The sequence below is a fragment of the Impatiens glandulifera genome, chromosome 5 (genome assembly GCF_907164915.1).
Source record: "Impatiens glandulifera chromosome 5, dImpGla2.1, whole genome shotgun sequence".
Taxonomy (NCBI): Eukaryota; Viridiplantae; Streptophyta; class Magnoliopsida; order Ericales; family Balsaminaceae; genus Impatiens; species Impatiens glandulifera.
This window is the reverse complement of record NC_061866.1, coordinates 6,409,390-6,433,937: the sequence shown is the minus strand read 5'-3', so window position 1 is coordinate 6,433,937 and position 24,548 is coordinate 6,409,390. Positions and strand designations below refer to the sequence as shown.

General features: G+C 31.7%; 1 protein-coding gene and 1 long non-coding RNA gene across 2 annotated transcripts; one reads left to right on the top strand and one right to left on the bottom strand.

Moving 5' to 3' along the window:
• The first annotated feature begins 12,118 nt into the window (after positions 1–12,118).
• On the top strand, positions 12,119–15,511 carry LOC124940220. The gene is made up of 4 exons (XR_007099450.1): positions 12,119–12,706; positions 13,833–13,891; positions 14,158–14,271; positions 14,981–15,511. It is a non-coding gene; the product is annotated as an uncharacterized LOC124940220 (long non-coding RNA).
• Positions 15,512–15,574: 63 nt separating this feature from the next.
• LOC124938931 (two-component response regulator ARR12-like) lies at positions 15,575–16,445 on the bottom strand. The gene is made up of 4 exons (XM_047479452.1): positions 16,328–16,445; positions 15,845–15,991; positions 15,685–15,761; positions 15,575–15,640 (listed from the first exon to the last, which is right to left on the bottom strand). The coding sequence occupies exons 1-4, from the start codon at positions 16,443–16,445 to the stop codon at positions 15,575–15,577; spliced, it is 408 nt and encodes a 135-aa protein (XP_047335408.1).
• Between the last annotated feature and the right edge of the window lie 8,103 nt (positions 16,446–24,548).

Genomic DNA, 24,548 nt, shown 5'->3' with positions numbered 1-24,548 from the left:
CACACTGATGTGTGGGGATCTACACTTGTTTCTTCTATTGGAAGATCACAATACTATATGACATTTATAGATGATTCGACGAGAAAATGTATGGGTATATTTTATGAAGCACAAGTCTGGAGTATTTGTTATTTTCAAGAAGTGTAAGGCTTTGGTTGAAAATGAAACAAATTAGAAGGATGAGTGGTTGAGATCCGACAACAGAGGTGAATACATCAATTCAGATTTCAGAGAGTATTGTGATGTGACTAAGATCAATATGGTGAAGATTGTTCCCCGAACGCCTCAAGAGAATGGAGCAGCCAAATGGCTGAATCGAATATTGAACGAGTGTGCTATAAGCATGAGATTGCATGATGGGCTACCTAAAACCTTTTGGGCAGAAGCTATCAACAGTGTTGCATACATAATAAACAAATGACCCTGTGTTCCTCTTGAATTCAGAATTCCTGAAGAAACCTGAAGCAATAAAAAGGTAAATCTTTCTTATTTGAAAGTATTTAGTGTTTATCATATGTTCATATTAATGAATGTGATAAGAGAAAGCTTGATTAAAAGTTTAATAAATGTTTTTCATTAGTTATGGTGATATCGAGTTTGGTTATCGTTTCCGGGATAATCAAAATCAAAAGATCATTCGTAGCAGAAACGTTATCTTCAATGAAAAGGTTCTCTACAAAGATTGTGTTGGTAAGACATCAGATGGTGATTCCAAACTGGAAGAGACTAGTACATACGATTTGAGAGATTTTTTAGTTGAATATATACCAACTATAAAAGAAGACCAATGTATTATTGAAGATGAAATCGTTGAGAACGTGACCTTAGAGGCAAATCATCAAACACCAGTTATATAGTTTAGAAGATCAAGAAATCGAAAACCAGTCGAGAGGTGATCCCCATCTCTAAACTATATCTCGTTGATAAATAGAGACGAACCTGAATGCTTTGATGAAGCAATACAATCTAATGAATCAGTTAAGTGAGAGTCTGCAATGAAATATAAGATGGACTCTTTGACGTTGAATTAGACTTGGGAGCTCACTAAGCTATACAAAAGGGAAAGAAATCATTTCGTAACAAATGGATCTTCAGGATTAAAGAAGAAAATGATAAAACTATGAGGTACAAAGCAAGGTTGGTTGTGAAAGGATTTCAACAGAAATAAAGTATTGACTATAATGAGATCATTAATCTAGTGGTCAAATTGATGACAATCAAAACTATTTTGAGTTTGGTTGTGAAAGAAGACCTTCATCTTTAAAAATGGATCTCAAAACTATTTTTCTTCATGATAATTTGGATGTAGAGATTTACATGCAACAACCATAAGACTTTGAAATCAAAGGAAAAGATGAGCTTGTGTGTAAGCTTCATAAAAGTCTATGTGGTTTGAAATAGACTCCAAAACAATGGTAGAAGAAGTTCAATAACTTCATGAACAATAACAATTTTTTTGAGGTGTGAAGCTGATCATTGCTATTATATTAAGAGGTTTGATAAATCGTATATTATTCTGCTCCTCTACGTTGATGACATGTTGATTACTCGAGCAAACTTGTATGAGATTAACAAACTAAAGAAAGAGTTGTCTGAAAAGTTTGCAATGAAGGATTTAGGTGTTACAAAATAAATCGTTGGGATGAAAATTTTCAGGGATAAAGAAATTCTCAAACTTTCATAAGAAGAATATGTAAAGAAAGTTCTTAGTAGATTCAACTTGTATGATGCAAAACCAGTTACTACCCCTTAACTAGTTACTTCAGACTATTTAAAGACCAGTCGCATTCAATAAAGGTTGAAAAAATTTACATGCCACCGTTTCATAAGCCTCTGCCATTGGTTATATTATGCATGTGATGGTTTGCACAAGACCAGACATAACACATGAAGTGGGAGTTGTTAAAAGATTTATGAGCAACCCGGGTAGACAATATTGGGAAGCATTAAAATGGATACTACGATACTTGAGAAGATTCTTGGGAGTGAGAATCCAGCTGATATGCGGAAGAAAGTTGTGACAAACGATAAACTGAAGTTGTGTGCAACTTCAGTTGGTCTTCTTCGTTAATACACCGGATGGAAGCCGCTACCGATCGAGAGATGATAAAGTTAGTCTCCAAGTGGGAGATTGTTGAGTTATGGAGCCACACTTATAATAAACTCTACCATAATTAATTAGAGTTTATTAGTTTGTATTTGTTTTGGACTTGAGCCTGACCAAGATTTATTTAGATTTTATTACCTGAATGTTTACCCTATAAAAATTTTATTATTAAGGGTTTACATTGATAAGACAGAAATCTAGAGAGATAAAGTATGAGGCAAAAACTATATATCCTTCTTCTTCTTAATAATGAAATCTGGTGGCTACTGAAGGGGACGTAGCTCATTTGAGTGAACCACTATAAATCTGTGTCTTCTCGTGTTTTTTTTTCTTGCGTTTTTACAGATCGTTTCAAACATATCAGATTTGGGGGATCCAAATCTAATAGGTATCGCACGAGAGTCAATACATGGTTCATACCTCAAGTTCCTTGAACGTGCGATCGTCAAGTAAAAAAAATCTGTGGAAAAATGCACACAGTTAGGTTGTGTCATTATTCTCCCCAGATTTAATTCATTTGGGTTCACAAACTTGGTGCCTATTTGTTCAGCCTTGGACACACATTTTGCTAACAAGACTCTTTTCTCCAAACGCTATCAAAGTGGAGCATTCTTTAGACACTCCATTTTTACACTGAAATAAATAAAAATGAATATATGTTGTCTAGTACAATGTTCATATATAAATACTAGACTAAAATATTTAAAATGAATAATCAATTCGCAAACCGATTCTTCTCGGCCCATTTTTGGATGATCCAAACGTTACTTTAAAAAATACTTAAAATTTGAATTCACAGGCACCTTTATATTGACCGACTCGAGAAATCGTGAACTTTGAGTATAATATTATTGTTGCTAATTTTTTATAAAAAGGTATTTATTGACCATTTTTTGGATTCAGACGTGATCTCGTTAAAATACTCAGAATTTGGACGAACCGACACCTTCAAAATAACTGGGTCGAAAAATCATGAACTTTAAAAATAATATTAATATTTTTGGATGATCAACACTTTGAAAAATACTTAAATTTGAATCCACTGACACTTTTAGATTGATCGGTACGAGAAATCGTGAATTTTAAGTTTAATATTGTTGTTGTACAATTTTTATGAAAAGGATATTTATTGGCCATTTTTTGGATTCAACCGTGATCTCGTTAAATTTGGTCGAACTGATACCTTCAGAATTACCGGTTCGAAAAATCACGAACTTTAAAAATAATATTGTTTACTAGCCAACAATATTAATGTCAGATGGACTAAGCCTCCTAAAAGAGAGTTTTGCCATGGGTTTTTGATAAAGGTGAGTTAGTAACAAAGGTGAGTGTAGTTCTTTTCATTCTTAAATACTATTATTATGTTTTTTTTTAATATTGAGTTCAACAATGATAAGATGACATGAAGGTAGAAAATCACTAGGGAATTTGATTGAGCCAAATGAGTTGGTGAGTAGATTTGGTTCAGATGTTGGTACGTCTTCCTTAGTTCCTTTGAGAGGTGAAGTTTGGAAATGAACAGATTATCGCCAATGCTCATCTTGCCAATTTATCATATTTTTAGGATTTTAGTATACAAATTAGTTTAATTGATTTTTAAATCAATATAATATTATTTAAAAAATTAATATCTAAAATGTTTTTTATTTGACTATGATACAATTTTATAGAATAATATTGTAGAGAATATTCAGGTTTCTTTTGTTATTATTTAAATGGTCAATAATAAATAAAAATTGATCTTTTAAATATTATATTTCATGATTATTAAGTTTAAAACATATATAAAAATAAAAATGATAAAAGAAAATCTTGGATTAAATTGAAAAAAGAAGAAGATTCAAAATGATACATAGATTTAGTTATTCAAAAAAATACAACCAATTATGAATTTACAACACCATCAAAACAATTCTTCTAAATTTCAAATATCCATATAACAAAAAAAATACAATGTTATCTTTAATCTTTTTCTAACGTTGAATAACAAACATAACATAATTAAAAGCAATGGCATGATATCTTCCTTCCTTCTCACAAAGTTAGATAGTCTGGTTCACTTAACTGAAAATAAACATAAATTCACAACTCTATATGATCTTCAATATAGATTATTTTGTGGTTAAAATTTAAAATGGTTACTTACCTCATTCATCATGAAACTAATAAGATCCTCATCGAAAGAATTATTCTCGATGTTCTTTTCTAGCTCATCATATATGTACCTCATATGAGCTATTCTGGTCCATTGATTTTCATCATAAATATAACTTTCCATATTTAATGGATTCTCAACAATGGTTGTTGGCAAATCCGTTTGTGTCCCATTGTCTTTAGTTTGACCTATAATTTGAAAAGAGGTTAGATATTTTACTAGAACTTATTGTGCTATTTCTCTATATTATAATTTTTAATAATAATTAAAATAAATAAATAAATAAGTCACCTAAATTTGATATAGGCGGAGACATTACTACAATTGGGTTTTGGGCATTGGTTGGAGGCTGTTGAAACGGAATATCAGCGACACCAAAAGATTTTGGAGGATCTAGATATGGTTGAAGTCCAATAAAATGATTATTGGTCGGACTGGTACAAAATACTGCATTATTTGGAACGGAATGAACGTTTGTCATGTTGAACCTATTCCACATACAAGTATTTGGTGTTATAACAGAAGTAGATGCCATTGATTGTTGAATATTTGTAGATGTGGGAGATGCCATGGTCCTCGTAATTGGAATCTTTCCTTCTTTAATCCATTTTTGTAATTTTGTTCATCATGAAAGAACAAACCAAATATTTAAAATATGAATTTTTGTAACATTGTTTAAATTAGTTACCTGTAAATGACTAGCAATGTGACCGCGATTAAGTTGAGGTTCATTCATCATTTTCAATATTTTATTAGGAATAGCTTCTGCAAAATTTCAAAAATAACGATTACAAATTTGATTTGTAAAATGTAATATATTTGTGTAGGTGGTGGAAGAATTTATTACTTGAACCGAGTTTATGAACAACATCGGCAAATTTGTCTTGTAAAGGTTTTGACCAGGAGACCCTAGGTCTCGTTGTAGCACACTCTTTTTCTTCAATTTTGTTATCCCTTTCTCTTATGATTGAAGTGGGAGTCGTTGATCTTGGAGGATCGAACAATTTCTTCCTAAGAACGTGTTGCCAAATATTTCTAAGAACCTCTATGCGAACAGGCTTTACAAGGTAGTCTCGAGCTCCATTTATCACACCTTTTAACACCATATCTTTGTCGTCGTTTTCAGATATAACTATAAGCAAAAAAAATAATAGATCAATTTTGACAGGAACTAGATACATTAAGAAAAAAAAGAACAAAAATTGAGTGGCGCACTTATGATTGGAATGATAATTTCAAGGGTTATGATCTTCAAGAACTCAAAATCAACCATATGTTTGGTTTGAATAATAAAAATGTCATATTCATCTTTGTTCTTCCTCAATAGTTCAAGAGCTTTAGTTGTTTCGGTTGTTGCAGTAACTAATTTTTTTTAAAAAAAAATAACATTATTAATAATTAAATTAATATAGAAAATAATTTAACATATATAATTATTTTGTTCTATCTAATCATAATTTTGTTTGAGTTTAACCAAGAAAACCAATTGTTTTGTTCTATCTAATCATAATTTTAAAAGATATATTTTTAGTTAAAATTGATAATTGTGGCGGGGGCAAACAAAGCTATATATGTTATCACAACAATCAATATTGAAAGATTGTGTAACTATCATAAGATGAAATTATTGAATAACATTGGTACATTGAAATTAAAAAAAAAAATACCTGTATATTTGCATTTATGAAGATCCATACATAATAATTTCAAGCAATCGACATTATCTACTGCGAGAACTTTTAAACCTTCTGAAAACTTGATATCCTTAGTGATTGTCGACATAATTGTATTTAAGTAGAATGGTGTTCGTCTTGAAAATAGATTCTTAATTGCATTGAATTATATATATAATTATGTCGACAATCAATAACGATGTCAAGTTTCATGAAGTTTGGGGTGTGCAAATGGGTAAACCCAACACATATTCAACCCAATTAAATTTGGTCAACCCATTATCCAACCCATATTAATGAATAATATGGGTTTGGTAACCCAAACTAAATTTTAGTTTGTAATATATTTTTTACGTTTTTTTCTCATTTAATATTTAACACATTTTTATCCCGGTTAACAAATTTTGTTCCGTTTAATAGTTATTTAATTTTTTTTACCTATTTTAATACGTTTTTAAAATCGTTTAACTAATATTTGATTTGTTTAGCATGTTTTGACTCGCTTAATACATTTTTAGTTTTAAAAAGTATGTAACTCCTTTTAATTAATTGCACACGTATTTTTGCATGTTTAACACATTTTTGCACGTTTAATACGTTTTGGCACGATTAGCACATTTTGACACGTTTAACACGTTTTGGCACGCTTAACACGTTTTTGCACGTTAAACACGTTTTTGGCACGTTTAACACATTTTGACTTGTTTAACACGTTTTCACACGTTTTTGGCACGATTAACACGTTTTTGACATGTTTAACCTTTTTGACATGTTTAACACATTTTGACATATTTAACACGTTTTTGGTACGTTTAGTGTGTTTTTGACATGTTTAACGTGTTTAATGTATTTTTTCACACGTTTAACACGTTTTTGATATGTTTAACATGTTTAATACATTTTGGCACATTTAACACGTTTTTGGCACGTTTGACACATTTTGACACGTTTAACATATTTTTGACATGTTTAACACGTTTTAGCCCGTTTAACACACTTGTGACACATTTAACATTTTCGGTTCGTTTAACTTATTTTTTTCTCCGTCTAATATGTCTTTGACAATATTATACGTTTTTTGATCCGTTTAACATAAATTTAATTTTTTGAAATTATTTTGATATTTATTTACTAAATTAGTTTGAAAAAATAATAGGTGAGTTTTATATGAATTATTTAAATAATATTTAAATCATTTATACTAAAATCTTGAATATGGTAAACTCTATTAATTTTCAAAAATAAATTAATTCATTAAAGAGTTTTAAAACAATAGAGATATGTTAGTTTTGTATGGTTAAACTATAATAAATAAATATATTATTAATGAGTTTTAAAATTTTCAATTATTTTTTATTTGACTGTAATAGAGATTAACGTAGTAAAAATCAAGAGAATATATATTTGCGTTGGAAGATGGATAGTTTATATTGGATTGATAAGAGAAAAATAAAATAAATTTATTTAATTTGGGTAACCCTAACCTAATCCAAATTAAACCAAACCCAAATTAATTTTTGGTTTGGGTTAGGGTTAGGGTTAGGGTTGGGGTTTAGGTCAACCCATGATATGTTCACCCCTACCGAAGGTTTAAGAGTTCTCGTCGTGGATGACAATGTCGTTAGCTTGAAACTACTGTTCGTGCATGGATCTTCATAAATGCAAATATAAAGTTATTGATTGCTTGAAACTACTGTGCATGGATCTTCATAAATTCAAATATAAAGGTATTTTTTAATTTCAATGTTCCAATATTGTAAATAATAAAAATTTACATACTCAATTTATAATTTTCAAATAAATAAAATAAAATTAATTAACTCCAATGCCAAAACCCAATTAAAACAATTAATTAGATTAATTATTGTGATAATTAAAACCTAATTAATTAAGGAAAATTGTCAAACAAAAAATAAAATTATTTGGAATGAATGTGTACTCATTTAATTTCAAAATAATTTTAGAAAAAAATCAAAAGATTAAAATAAATAATTTATCATGAAATGTGGTACCCATTTCATTCCAAAAATTATTTATTTAACCCTAAAATATACACACAAAAAATGGCAAAATATTTGTCATATTTATTTTAATATTTTGTGTATTTAAAAGATCAAAATTAATGTCAAAAGGGTGAAAGAAAAGTCAACTTCAAACATACCCTTAATGTTTTAAAATAAAAATAAATAAATTTTTAATCCGGTGTAGCCGAAGTACAAATTTATTGCTACAGTCGGAACCGCGTCCATCGGATAAGCGTTGGAATCCATTCAACGCCTCAGACGTACCCGTATAGCCTACTGCAACTGAAGGAGTGTGTGCCCGCGAAGAAGAACCGGCTAACGCCAGCGTTACCTCCGTCAACTAGAACCCAACATAATGGCCAAAACACTTACGGAACTCCAATGGACTGCTCCGTATCCATGTTCTCGCCCGAAACGACGTCGTTTCAAGCCCCGATCATCTTATTTGTCGTGATCGTTGGATGGATAAGATCGAATCTCATCTTTGATTTTTCAATGATAGAACTCAACCGAAAGTCCACCTTTTTAGCTGAATTGAAAGGTGGATTGATCACCCTACCACGGTGATCATTTCCCTATAACCTTAGGCATCATTACTACAAGTTGTTCCAAAAAAACCAAAACGGTATTAATGACTTTTTGTTGATTCAGTCCACTTGAAGCCCTCAATCGACTTTAGAAGATTATAAATAGCCTCCCTCAATAATTCTGAAGCCAGGAGATCAAGTCTCAAACTTCAAATCGAAAATTACAAATAATCTGCCATTGAGGCTCCAAGCTTCTGGATTTTTTAAAATTTCGTGTAAGGTCTTAAAGCTTGAATCTGAGCATCACCAAAGCTTCTCTAAAGCCTAAAGAGTGTTCTCCAATCCTTGGTATGAATTTTAATCACCCTTTAATTTATATTTCCAGTTTGAATTTGATATTTGATATTTCAATTTTCACAAGTTTGTATATTGTCTAGTTGTTGGATTTTAGTATTGGAAATCAATCATATGACCATTTCCAAGTTTTCTGTTTAGGTTAAAATCAATCAATCAACCTTAAAAAGAAAAATCCAAATTTGAAAATCTAAAAATCAGATTTATTATTATTGGGCTAATCCTCAAGAACATCTGCCCAAAAAACTTCCGAACTTGTTTCTAATGATGTTGGACAACTATTTAGATGATGTTTGATCCATCTCGGTCATGTTTAATCAAAATAAAAAAAATTAAAAATAATTGAAAATTTTGAGTTCTTGAATTTGTCAAAATGAACAACCAGTGTTCATGTGTTGGTATCAATCAAATATATGAAGTATAAGGAAGCTATTGACAAACTCCTTACACTTCAAAACAACTTTAAAACCAAAAACCCTATTTTTGGCTAAAATTGTTTTTGAACAAATCGATTATCACCTCAGTCGATTGATACATTGGGATGATGTTCTAAATGTTCATGGGAGCTTTGTGAAGCTATCCAGGCCCTTGGATAGAAGAATCCAAGCCTACAATTTTGATGTTCCTTAGGACCGAGAGGTCCGACCGAGAAATTTAACATAGGACCAAGAGGTCCGACTGATGTTCTTCATCCATGACCGAGAGGTCCAACCGGTGTTCTTCACCTAGGACCGAGAGGTCTAACCGAGGATTTTTACATCCAACCGAGAAAGCTAATCTTGGACCAAGGAATATCGCATCCGAACGAGAATTCCCAAACCTGGGACCGATGAAATTAGCACCAGGCTAACCAAAGACTAGTGATTTTTACACCCCGACCAAGAATTCTAGCCAAGGATCGAGAATCTTTAGCACCCAGACCAAGGCTATTCAGCTAAGACCGATAGGTCCAACCGAGGATTCCAAGCCTCAACCGAGAGGGTCTTGACCTATGACCGAGGGCCATTAGCCCTAAGCCGATAAAAATAAACAAAGACCTAGGACAAAAGTCATAAGGCTTGTTTAGTTCCCATTTTTAAAACCCAAAATTATTTTGGTAATTTTGGTAATTTTGGACCCTAAACCATTTTCTAAAAATCCTGAAAAATTTGAAAATGATTACAAAATATTTTTAAGATATATTTTAACACAAAGTATTTTGACAAAGGCTTGTTTATGATTTATGTTTAAACACTAATGCCTCTAAAAACTTATGTTATTCAAGTATTTTCCTCCCTAGTCAACGCATTTGTAATAAATATCAGCATTTAAATAATTATTTTTACAATTCTTTAAATATGCACAAACCTATGCATTTATAGGACCGGAAGAATAATCGGTTAAAATAAATATTAAACAATCGATTTTTAAAAAGAGAAATTTATAAAGAGACCGTTTTTAAAACAAGTACGAAAGATAAAGTGCGAAAACCATTTTTTGAGTATCATCAAACTCAAACTAAAAAGAAACTCTCGCTAAAAAGAGTACATATAAGCATTTTTTTTTATTGATTTTCAAAACTCAATTGATGATTCCATACGAAAGGAAATAAAAAAGTGGAAGAAATTAGAGGTATACGGGGATTCAAATCCTTGACCACGACCCACTAGCATCTGACATCTACCTAGAATGTTCTGCGTCCCTACTCCCTAGCCTATGCCCGATTCTCCCTAACCTCCTTCAATGTCCGGATCTCTCCCGAGTCTGGCCTAGTCCTCCATAACCCTCTATCTAATCTGATCATATAACTTTAGCATAACCTCAAGCATAGCTTATGTCAAGTTTGTTTATCTGTTCTCATTTTGTAATCATTTTCTATATCTATATTCCAAATGATTTTAAATATTTTTATTGATAATTCTGTAAATTATCTCTAATTTAGGATTTATATTTGAAATATTTTATCAAATTTTATTAGTCTTTAACTTAACCTCTACCACTTTAAAAAAAAATATGCGTAATGATTTTCTTGAGTATCCTATATACAAATATTAATATTTTAATTGGTTCCGTGGTTTTAACCATCTATCTTTTCTCTCTACAAGTATATCAAATATTTTATATTATCATTTTTTTAAAATTGTCATGTATCAAATACCACCACACTACAACAAAAGGTGACATATAATTGTCAAACACATATTAAGGCATTTTTATCTATTTATGACAACCCTTTATTAATTTAATTTTATTTATACTTTTGAAAACCTTATGAACAAATACAAATGATTATTTAACATTTAATTTTAATATATTTTTCGGTATGTTTTATATTTTATATTTTTTAATTTCTTTTATCAACGTAGTAGGTTAATCATTAAATTAAATTGTATATTTATTTTTATGTCAAAGTTCAGATTTATTTATATTTTAAGTAAATTCATTATAAATTCATTTCTAATATAAAATTACATATATAGAATTAATATTAAATAAAATAAAATAAATTAACTATAAAATAAGTATTTTATAATTTGTAGTTAAAAATGAATGTATTTATAATTTTGCAGGTTAAAAATCAAACAAGTATATTAATAAAACTTAAACCAAAACAGTGTCGTTTTGGATAGAATTTCTTCTTATTTCGTTTCTGGTTGAAATCATACAGAAAAACTCTGGCGGGCGAGGACGAGCAAAATTTATTGATTTCAGGTTTTATTGTTGAAGTGACGATTGATTGATTGATTGGTTGAATGCGGTTCTAGGTGTTGGTGACTCAAGTAAATCACCATTCTATATGTGATTCAGGTGTAACTTCAATGCTCTCCAGTTCTAATTTGTTTTCATGCATTTAGGGTTTGATGTTCTACTCATCATTATTGTTCATATGATATGAGAAAGCGATATATAGTAGAGAGAAGTAGATTTTGAATCCTCGTTAATCGTTGTCCTGCGTCGCTTGTGATTCTGATTTCCCTTAATTTCAGGTTCTTACTCTCTTTCTTCCTGATATTCACATGGAGAACAGAGAACATAGAACAGAGAACAGAGAAGAATAGTAATTATTTCAATAGATTCACATGGAGAATTTGAGAAACAATAGGGGATTACTTAGCCTTATGTTGTCAAAACATTCTAAGCTGGCAACACCTTCATTTGAGTGAAATCTGCTGACATAAGAGTATAATTATTCATTTGAGTGAAATGTGTTGATTCTTATGTGCATTATCTAAATATAACCATAGATTGTGCAAGGTGCAATTTTTTTTTATCCTTGTGAATGACAACTATGCTATAGAAACTCCTGTAGTACAACTATACCCACTTATAATTTGTGTTTTATGATAGTCTTAACTTTAATTGTTGTTATATAGTATTAGGAATGAAGGTTTGCGGCTAGGTCTGAGCATAGCGGCTAACATGGGTTGCATCTTCCTCAAGAACTTCACTTCTCCATCCTCTGATCGGTTGCTTCTATCCTCTTTCTTTGTTCATTCCCTCTGTTTCTCCATCCCTTAGCTCAACCACATATTCCTAAGCTGATTCTTTTCTTCTTCAGCTCTTACTTTCACTAGTTCTTGAGAAGTAGCACCTAAAGAAGCATAATTATTGTGCAAATTTGAAATGGATTATTCACCATACACATTGACACCCTATTTCCCATTGGTTTTCATATTCTTATCGTTCTTATCACATATATTTCTGGGTTTTCATATTCTTATCGTTCTTATCATATATAATTATAATCTATTTTTTTCATGAAGATGGGGATCATGAATATGATTTGCCAAATTGAATTCTTATGTAGTTGACATGATTCTTTCTTTGTATTGGGCTAAAATTAAACAACAGGGGCTGTGAGTCTGATGTAAACCAACATGATTCAGGTACTGGACTCAAATTCTTCAAAGAAAATTCCAATATTTTTTTTGTTAAAACATCAACAATAGTCATATTAATAAGTACACTTCAAACCCCTCAATGAGATTGAGATACAGATAGCTTAATGAAATTCTTATTTATGGGAGAGGCTATTAGGCCAAAAGTAATATTCATTGTGATGTCATTTCAAAAGCGATGCTTTGGGATGATGTATGTTATTTACTCATTAACTGATAATTAATTTAAATTTTTCTTTCTTTTAATGTTCAATGCGAGGTTTGATTATTATTTCTTTCCAGTTTGATATATCTTTATGATAAATTCATATGCAGAACTGATGAGAAGCATGAAAAGATTGTAAAGGAATTCTATTCAAGTGGTGACAATTTACCGAACGGATTATGAGTGATTTTATTGTATTAACTACAAGGAGTATAAGGGGAGATTCTTCATTTTAACTTGTACATCTTGCATTTTTTAGAACATTTTTCTTACATTTCCTTTGTTAATTTTAGAGGTTTTGCAATTTTTTTATAAAATTAATACAACATGATGGATGAGTTTTTCAATCATTAGTAATTTTAAATATGCCCTGTCCACCTTAAGCCAAGTGTTTCACGAAAATAGGACAATTACTTTCTTGCCCTTTCAAAGTACCAGGAGAAGTTGGAAGAGACTCTAGTAGAGAATCTAGAATTTGTGCAACCACCTTATCGTTTCAATCAGGTTTCATTATGAAGATTTCTAGAGGAGAACTATTATTATACTTTATGTTCAAATGAAGCTCCTTTATTGAGAGCTTTGATATAAAGAAGAATTGCAGATGAGATTGTTATTTTAACTTTTGTAGTTACAAAGTTGGATCAAAAGTGGTCTACCAGATTTTTCTATTTCTCGAACATCAGTGGATTGGGGTATCAGAGTTCCCCAATGATAACAAACAAAACATTTATGTTTGGTTTGATGCTTAACTTGAGGTATAGTCACTTCCTTAGTCTCTTTTGGTCAAGTTGCATTAATTTCGTCCTCTTATGTTAGATTAGTATTTTTGATGTTTGGATTATCGTTTATCTCACAAATAATTTTCAATTTTAACTACTTTTCTCAAATTTTAACATCAAATATAAACAGTTATATTTCTACACTCTTGGAGGACGGGCAATCCAATTTAGAAGTTGTCGTTACTTCAGGTTAGCCAGCTTCACTACATATGAATTATATAATGATATTAATGCTTAAATTTATGATTTTGTCTTTTTAGTATTTTTTTTTTGTTTTGGAGTCCTTCCCAAGGACATTATTTATTTTATGCCAAATAATCTAAATCTTGTTTTTAACCTTTAATTCATTTTATTTATTTATTTGAAACTTAATTGTGAGGGAAGACTTGAGAAATGTAATTTTATTTTTTGATAACAGTTTATTTTAACAATATTTTCTCGATATTTATTTATAGGACATATTGCGTTTTCAAAATGTCAACTTGCCAACAATGTTAGTGTGAGATGGACTAAGCCTCCAAAAGAGTGTTTGGCCGTGGGTTTTGGACAAATGTGAGTTCTTGACATAGGTGTGTAGTTCTTTTCATTCTTAAATATTGTTATTCTCTTTTTTAAAGATTGGTTTCAAGAATGATAAGATGACATGAAGATAAGAAATACAGTTATGAATTTTAACACCATCAAAACAATTCTTCTAACCTCAAATATTCAAATAAGAAAAAAAATACAATGTTATCTTTAATCTTTCTCTAACGTTGGATAATAAACATAACATGATTAAGAGCAATGACATGATATCTTCCTTCCTTCTCACAGAATTAGGTAGTCTGGTTCGCTTAACTGAAAAATAAACATAAATTCTCAACTTTAGATGATCTTCAATATAAATTATTTTGTGGTACAAATTTAAAATGGTTACTTACTTCTTTCACCATTAAACTAATAAGATCCTCATCGAAAGAGTTGTCATCGATGTTCTTTTCCAGTTCTTCTTGTATGTACCTCATATGAGCATTTTTGGTACATTGATCTTCATCATAAATACGACTTTCCATATGTAATGGATTCTCAACAATCTGTGTTGGCAAATCCATTTGTGTCCCATTGTCTTTAGTTTGACCTATAAATTTGAAAAGAGGTTAGATATTTTTCTATAACTCATTGTGTTATTTATCTACATTATTATTTTTATAATAATTAAAAAATCAATAAATAAGTTACCTAAATTTGATACGGGCGGTGACAATACTACAATTGAATTTTGGTCATTGGTTGAAGGTGGTTGAAAATGAATATCAGCAATACCAAAAGATTTTGGAGGAGCTAGATATGGTTGAAGTCCAATAAATTGATTACTGGTTGGACCGGTACAAAATACTGCATTATTTGGAATGGAATGAACGTTTGTCATGTTGAACCTATTACACATAAAAGTATTTGGTGTCATAACAGAAGTAGATGCCATTGGTTGTTGAATATTTGTAGATTTGGGAGATGCCATGGTCCTTGTAGTTGGAATCTTTCCTTTCTTTAATCCATTTTTGTAATTCTGTTCATCATGAAAGAACAAACCGAATGTTTAAAATATGATTTTTTTTGTAACATTGTTTAAATTAGTTACCTGTAAATGACTAGCAATGTGACCGCGATTAAGTTGAGGTTCATTCATCATTTCCAATATTTTATTCGGAACAGCTTCTGCAAAATTTCAAAAATAACGATTACAAATTTGATTTGTAAAATGTAATATATTTGTGTAGGTGATGGAAGAATTTATTACTTGATCCGAGTTTATCAACAACATCGGCAAATTTGTCTTGTAAAGGTTTTGTCCAGGATACCCTAGGTCTCTTTGGAGCGCACTCTTTTTCTTCAATTTTGTTTTCCCTTTCTCTTATCATGGGAGTTGTCGATATTGGTGGATCGAACAATTTCTTCCTAAGAACATGTTGCCAAATGTTTCTAAGAACCTCTATGCGAACAGGCTTTACAAGGTAGTCTCGAGCTCCATTTATCACACCTTTTAACACCATATCTTTGTCGTCGTTTTCAGATATAACTATAAGAAAAAAAATAATAGATCAATTTTGACATGATCTAGCATACATGAAGAAAAAATAGAACAAAAATTTAGTGGCGCACCTATGATCGGAATTACAATTTCAAGGGTTATGATCTTCAAGAACTCAAAATCAACCGTATGTTTGGTTTGAGTAATAAAAATGTCATATTCATCTTTGTTCTTCCTCAATAGTTCAAGAGCTTTAATTGCTTCGGTTATTGCAGTAACTACATTTTCAAAAACATAGTAATAATAACTACATTTTCAAAAACATAGTAATAATAATAATTAAATTAATATAGAAAATAATTTAACATATATAATTGTTTTGTTCTATCTAATCATAATTTTGTTTGAATTGAACCAACATGGATTATACAGAAAACTAATTGTTTTGTACAATCTAATCATAATTTTAAAAGAGATGTTTTTAGTTAAATTGATAATTGTGGTTGGAAAAACAAAGATTTATATGTTATCACAACCATCAATATTGAAAGGTTGCGTAACTATGATAAGATGTAATTGTTGAATAACATTGGTGCATTGAAATTAAAAAATACCTTTATATTTGCATTTATGAAGATCAATGCACAGTAGTTTCAAGCAATCGACATTGTCATCCATGACGAGAACTCTTAAGCCTTCGGGAAACTTAATATCGTTAGTGATTGTCGACATAATTGTATTTAAGTAGAATGGTGTTCGTCTTGAAAATAGATTATTAATTGTATTGTATTGTATAAATATATAGTGTAGAGAAGTTGTATAGGTAATTTAGGAAGTTTAGTGTAGAAAAGTTGTATAGGTAATTTAGGAAGTTTAGATATATATATATTCCTTTTTTTTAGTTTAGGAATATATATATATAAACTTCCTAAATGACTTATATAACTTCTTTAATTTTAATTTCATGAACACTATAATATATAATTCAATGCAATTAAGAATTAATTTTCAAGACGAACACCATTCTACTTAAATAAAATTATGTCGACAATAATTAATAATTTCAAGTTTTCCGAAGGTTAGGGTGTGCAAATGAGTAAATTCAACCCATATTACCTAACATATATTCAACCCATATCAAATTTCGTCAACCCATTATCCAACCCATATTAAAGAATAATATGGGTTAGGTATGGGCTAGGTAACCCAAACTAAATTTTAGTTTGTAACACATTTATTACGTTTTTTACTCATTTAATATTTAACACGTTTTTGTCCCTGTTAACAAATTTTGATCCGTTGTTTTACCTAATTTAATATGTTTTTGAATTATTCAACACGTTTTTAAATCGTTTAACTAATATTTAATTCGTTTGACCTGTTTTGACTCGCTTAATACTTTTTTAGTTTTAACAATTATATAACTCATTATTCTCAAACTCATTAGCCACAAACTCTAGAAAGAGAGAGAAAGTTTTAGAGATTTTTAAGGAAGCACGATCAGCACGATCGGCACACGACACGATAGGTAAATTCACGACACGATCCGCATAAGCGGCACGATATTGTCTTTGAGTCGGAAGTCATAAATTTGGCGCCAAAATCAGCGTTGATCAAAGGAAATGTGATCGGCACAGGAGGCACGACACGATCGGCACAGACGACACAATAGGCACAGGCGGCACAACCCGATCTGCACGGACAACACGATATTCTCTAGCGACGTTTTATTATGTAGTTGGCTTTGACTGTTATTTTTGGTTTTAATTTTTTTTGCTGCTTTTTTTGGATATGTTGGTTGTCGTTTACTATTTAGTTTGCTCCTCAATCAGGCTGGTCTGAGTTGGGTGGCTTTGCTGGTTCCTTTATTGTAATCTGCTGCTATAGATTACTGTTGTTGATTTCTTATGCATGTATGAATTGTTGATAATTGCTAAGGCATTTGGTTGTTTGTTGCGCAGGTTGAGCCACGATGAGCCTACGCTCAACCAGCCTCCTCAACCGAACTAAAAGCATAAGGAAAAATAAAGGAAATCTAGAGAAATTGGCTGAAAGTGCTGCCACTTCTTCTAGGTGTCCGACCGGTCACAACGTTGTTGATGTAGATGACGCCAACTTCAATCCAACTGTTGCATCGACCACTCACATGGCTGGTCTATCAACCGGTCGCGCCTATCTCCCGACTCATCTCCCAAATGGCCATGACGCCCCTCCCTTGACCGGTCATGTATCCTCCACCCCAACCGTCCTGGCTGCTGTCAACTAAACCATTAATGCTACTCCTTCGACAGGACATGTCGCTGCTACCCTGACCAGTCACGATGCTATTTTTTCAATCGGGCTCATCTCAACCACTACGACATGTCACGACATCCCCACCCTGACCGCTCAAATCCCCGATAAGTCGTGGACCATTGGACGAAATGAAATCGCAAATCTAGCGGGCATTAGGAACTAAATTCTCAAATCCGCCACCCAGTTCCAAAGGCATGAACTTGTCATGACCAATGAAATGAGCGAGTAAATCATTTGTCAATTCAAAATCCGATTCGAGCAAGATTGGAACTCATTCGACAAAACCGAATATGAGGAAATTGTTCTGTGGTCGGTTAGTGTCATGAGGGAGTTCTACAACTTCCCCAAAACCTATGCCTACACTACACAAACAAATGCAAACCGAACATGGCAAACCAATAAGGTTTGGGAAAAAAACGGGACAACTAATGCATACAAGCTCAATGTGGATCCTAGCCTAAAAATTAAAACGCTCGAACACCCGCTCCAAATCGAACTCCCCCTAGAAATTGAAGAGGAATGCGTCAACGATTGGAAGCGAGTTGTCGTCAGTCACTTCATGGGATCCCACAAGGCCCCATTCCGAGCAATCAAGGTCGCCCTTTTCCGACAATGGAGCAAAACGTAACTTAAAAAAGTCAAAGTCAACGACTTTGGCTTTTTCTTCCTCACTTTTGGCACGGAGACCGAAGCCCAATCTATTGTCGACTCAGATTTTACCTTCATGTTCAGCTTATGTTTCAAGCTTGCCAAATGGAATGAAGAAATGGACATCAATAGCAAACCACCACAATCTGAACAAGTATGGTGAGACTAAGAAACATTTCACCGCACCTTTGTAATACCAAAGCACTTGCCTACCTCACCGAACTCATTAGAAAATCGTTTAAGTTTGATCCCAACTATGACTCGTTTGAACGAGTCACATTTGCCCGTGTTTGCATTAAGATTCATTTAACGAGTACAAAACCGGAAAAATTCGAGTTAAGATGCCGAAATGGAAACATGGTTGTCATTGAGGTCATGTATGAGCAGCCGGAAAAAGAGAACGGGAAAAAGTAAAAGAAACCCGTGGACACCCCCGAATAAGAGAATCTCAATGTGCTTAAGAAATCCAATATCGAAATCCTCAAAACAAATGAAAACCACAACGAATACGTGAACGAGAACCAAACTGATCCCGATCCCACCGAGCCTGAAACCGAGGCCCTTTTCCCACTAATTAGGTTCGAAAAGCCCGACGTCGACGTGGATGACAGCGAAAGCCAAAACATCTCAAAAACCTTGAGCTCCGAAACCAAAGAAAGTTGCAACGTTATCAAAAAACCACCTTAAGGGAAACAACTCATACGCTCAACTCCAAACTCAAGCCCAAAAGAAAAAAAGTGACCGGAGAAGCTAGAAAAGACGAAGAAGTCGAAACTCTATCCGAAAATATATCCAAAAAGACATAAAGGTGACAAGAAAGAAGGAAAGAAAGAACAAGGGCCAAGACAAGAGAGACGAGTCCGAGGAAATCAACCCATATCGTCTTGTTTTAGTTGATTGATTGTTAGTTTCATTCCTTATTCACTTTTGTACTATGATTTAATGTCCGTTTGCGTTTCTTAGGCCAACTTTGGATTTCTTATGGCCGTCGTGTGTTAACTTTGAGCAAACTGTTATAAGCTCAATTTCAGCTCTTGTACTCCTTTTACCCATTTTGGGTCTTTTTAATTAATGGCGTAAGACATTTCTAAAAAATAGAGTATGTAACTCATTTTAATCCATTTCACGCGATTTTGGCATGTTTAACACATTTTTGACATATTTAACACTTTTTTAGCACGCTTAACATGTTTTGACATGTTTAATACGTTTTTGGCACGTTTAACACGTTTTGACATGTTTAACACGTTTTTCACTCGTTTAATACATTTTTTACATGTTTAACACATTTTTAACATGTTTAACACGTTTTTGGCACGTTTAATACGTTTTCGACATATTTAACACGTTTAACACGTTTTTCACACATTTAACACATTTTTCCATGTTTAACACGTTTGGGCACGTTAATCACGTTTTGGCACGTTTGACACATTTTAACATGTTTAACACATTTTGACATGTTTAACAATTTTTGGTCTGTTTAACACATTTGTGACACATTTAACATTTTCGGTTTATTTAATTTATTTTTTGTTCAGTCTAATATGTCTTTGACATTATTATATGTATTTTGATCGGTTTAACATAGATTTAATTTTTTAAAATTATTTTGATATTTTAATTACTAAATTAGTTGAAAAAAATAATAAGTGAGATTAATAAGGATTATTTAAATAATCTTTTAATCATTCATACTAATTAAAGTTTAAGTATGGTATATTCTGTTAATTTTCATAAATAAATTAATTCATTAAAGAGTTTTAAAATAATAGTAATATGTTAATTCTATATGGCTAGACTGTAATTAATAAATATATTACTAATAAGTCTTAAAATTTTCAATTATTTTTCATTTGAATATAATGGAGATCAATGTAGTAAAAATTAAGAGAATATATTGGAGTTGGAAGATGGTTAGTTTATATTGGATTGATAAAAAAGAATTAAAATAAGTTTATTTAATTTGGGTAACCCTAACCCAACCCAAATTTACTTACCCAAATTAATATTTTAAGGTTTGGGATAGGGTTGGAATTTGGGTCAACCCAAGATATAATCACCCTACCGAAGATTTAAGAATTCACGTCGTCGATGACAATGTTGTTTGCTTGAAACTACTGTGCATGGCTCTTCATAAATGCAAATATAAAAGTATTTTTTAATTTCAATTTACCAATATTATAAGTACTAAAAATCTACATACCCAATTTATAATATTAATATAATTATTTTAATTTGTTTTTAAATAAATAAATAAAAATAATTAACTCCAAGCCAAAACCTAATTAAAAAAATTAATTAGATTAATTATTTTGATAATTAAGACCTTATTAATTAAGAAAAATGATCAAACAAAATAAATAAAATTATTAGGGATAAATATGGTACGCATATTATCTCAAAATAATTTTAGAAAAAATCAAAGGATTAAAATAAATATTTTATCATGAAATGTGGTACCCATTTCAACCCAAAAATTATTTATTTAACCCTAAAATATATAAAAAAAATAAAATAAATTGACAAATATTTTCATATTTTGTTTATTTTAAAATATCAAAATTAAAGCCAAAAGGGTGAAATAAAAATCAATTTAAACATACCTTTAAAGTTTTAAAATAAAAATAAATATATTTGTAATCGAGTGTAATTGAAGTACATATTTATTGCTACAGTCGGAACCGCGTCCATCAGATAAGCGTTGTAATCTAATACAACGCCTCAGACACGCCCGCGTTGCCCGTTGCAACTGAAAGAGCGTGTGCCAGCGAAGCAGCGATCTGACTAACGTGAGTAATAGCTTCGTCCGCGACCAGAACGCAATGGAACGACAATAGACCACTCCACACCCACATTCTTGCCCGTAACGACATCGTTTCACTCCTTAATTATCTTCTTCATCGCGATTATCGAAGGGATAAGATAAAATCCCATCTTTGATTTTTCAAAAATTAAACTTAGTCGATAGTCCATATTTTTGGCTAATTCCATAGGTGGAATGATCACCCTACCACGATGATCATTTCCCCTATAACCTTAGGCATCATTAGTGCATATTTTGGCAAGTTGATCCAAGAATAGCCAAAACGCCATTAATGGCTTTGGCTGATTCAGCCCACTTGAAGCCCTCAACCGACTTCGGGAGGCTATAAATAGCTTCCCTCAACAATTCTGAAGCCAAGAGATCAAGTTTCCAACTTCAAATCGAAAATTATAGATAATCCGCCATTGAAGCTCCAAGCTTCTAGATTATTCAAAATTTCGTGTAAGGCCTTAAAGCTTGGATTTAAGCATTCCTAAAGCTTCCTTAAGCCCTAAAGAGTGTTCTTCAAATATTATTATGATTAGAATCAACTTTTAATTCATACTTTCAGTTTTAATTTGAAATTTTATATTTCAATTTTCACAAGTTTGTATACTGTCTGGTTGTGGATTTTAAGATTGTAAATCGATCCTAGGATCACCTTAAGCTTTCTATTTAGTTGGAATCAATCAACCAACCTTAAATAGAAAAAACCCAAATTTGAATTTTGAAAATCCAAAACTCGGGTTTGTTGTTCTTGTGTTAATCCTCAAGAACAGCTGCCCAAAAGCTTCCTAACATGTTTCTAATTTTGTTGGGCAACTAATTGAATAATGTTTGATCCATCCTGATCATATTTGATCAAAATCAAAAAAATTAAAATAATTGAAAATTCTAAGTTCTCAAATTGGTCAAAATGAGTAGCTTGTGTTCATGTCTTGGTACCAATCAAGTATATGAAGTATAAGGAAGCTATTCGCAAACTCCTTACACTTCAATACAACTTTAAAACTAAACACCCAATTTTTTTCTACAAACTGTTTTTGAAAAAATCGATCATCACTTAGGTTGATTGATACCTTGGGATGTTGTTCTAAATGTTCATAAGAGTTTTATGAAGCTACCTAGGCCCATAGATAGAAGAATCAAAGTCTCCATCAAATATACAAAACTTGCAATTTTGATGTTCTTGAGGACCGAGATGTCCGACCGAGAAATTTAAACTAGGATCGAGACTTTTCAGCCATGACCCAGTGGTCTGACCGGTGTTCTTCAGTTAGGACCAAGATGTCTGGCCGAGGATTTTTTACATCCGACCGAGAAAGTTAACCTAGGACTAAGGAATCTCGCACCCGAAAGAGAATTCCTAAACTTAGGACCAATAAAGTTAGCCCCAACTAACCTAAGACTAGTGGTTTTTACACCCCGACCGAGAATTCTAGCCAAGGACCGAGAATCCTTAACACCCAAACTGAGGCTTTTCAGCTAGACTGATAGGTTTGACCAGGGATCCTAAACCCCAATCGAGAGGCTCTTGACGTATGAACGTATGCCCTTAGCCTTCGACCGATAAAAATGAATCCAAAACCTAGGACACAGGTCCTAAGGCTTGTTTGGTTCACATTTTCAAAACCCAAAATTATTATTTTTTAATTTTGGAACCCAAACCATTTTATAAAAATCCCGAAAAAATAGAAAATGATTTCAAAATATTTTTGGTATATTTCCACAGAAAATATTTTGACAAATGCATGTTTAGAATTTATGTTTAAACCTAATGCCTTTAAAAACTGATGTTCTTCAAGTATGTTCCTCCTTAGTCAACGTCATCCGCAACAAATACCAGCATTTAAATAATTGTTGTTAAAATTTTGTAAATACGCACAAACCTACGTATGTCTAGGACCGTCCGAATAATCAGTTAAAATAAAACGTTATGCAATCGATTTTTAAAAAGCCAAATTTATAAGTAAAGACCGTTTTTAAAATGGGTACGAAGGATGAAGCGCGAAAGTCGTTTCACGAGTATTACCAAACTCGAACTAAAACGAAACTTTAGCTAAAAATACGTTTATACACGTAAGCATTTTTATTGATTTTTAAAAAACAATTGGGGATTTTATTTTTAAATAAACAATCTTTTTAATTAATTATTTTTAATTAATTTAAACACATATTTTCAAATAATCAAATTTTAATATAATTATAATAAATCTAAAGATTATTTTGACTTAACCCAAATTAATTATTTTTATAATTAATTTTAAAAGTTGTCAGAGATTATTTAAAATATTTTAAAATAATATTTTATTTTAAAAAGATTTCTGACATGCAAACCAATATTGAAATTATAGAACCTCGAGCCATTCCGGTCCCATGAGGGTTTCGAGGGTTATAGCTTTCTAACTACTCTATTGGGGATTAAATGTTTAAATCGAAAACATAAACTTGACTTTTGGAAAGAAAAAAAACGTTTGCACCACGTTTTCAACTTAATAGGCATGTCCTAAACGGTACAACACATAAGGGACTCATAGAGTTTTGCCTATTAAATGTCATTACATGTAAAGGGTACACAACCCTCATATTACTTGCAAAGAAGTACACGATTGAGATTAGTACTTCTACACCTATGTGCAAATATTATCAATGAAAAATGACAATTTGTTACAAAACGAGTGATGTTACAAGAGGAAAAATTAGAATGCAAGGGATCGACCCCACCCTTTGGCGATGGGCCTTCCTATTTCGGCAAGTTGTTCCAAGAAGAGCCAAAACGCTATTAATGGCTTCATCTAATTCAGTCCACTTGAAGCCCTCAACTGACTTCGGGAGGTTATAATTAGCATCCCTCAATAATTCTGAAGCCAAGAGATCAAGTCTCCAGCTTCAAATAGAAAGGTTCAGAAAATCCGCTATTGAGGCTCCAAGCTTCTGGATTTTACGAAATTTTGTGTAAGGCCTTAAAGCTTGGACTTGAGCATCACTAAAGTTTTTCTAAAGTCTAAGGAGTGTTCTACAATCCTTGATATTATTTCAATCACCCTTTAATTCATATTTCTAGTTTGAATTTGATATTTGATATT

Excerpts from the sequence above, each read along its gene's own strand:
- LOC124938931 (XM_047479452.1), bottom strand. The coding sequence starts at position 16,445 with ATGTCGACAATCACTAACGATATTAAGTTTCCCGAAGGCTTAAGAGTT. Across the intron at positions 15,992-16,327 it reads TCATAAATGCAAATATAAAG|TTACTGCAATAACCGAAGCA; the intron begins GTATTTTTTAAT and ends TTGAAAATGTAG. Across the intron at positions 15,762-15,844 it reads AATTGTAATTCCGATCATAG|TTATATCTGAAAACGACGAC; the intron begins GTGCGCCACTAA and ends TTTTTCTTATAG.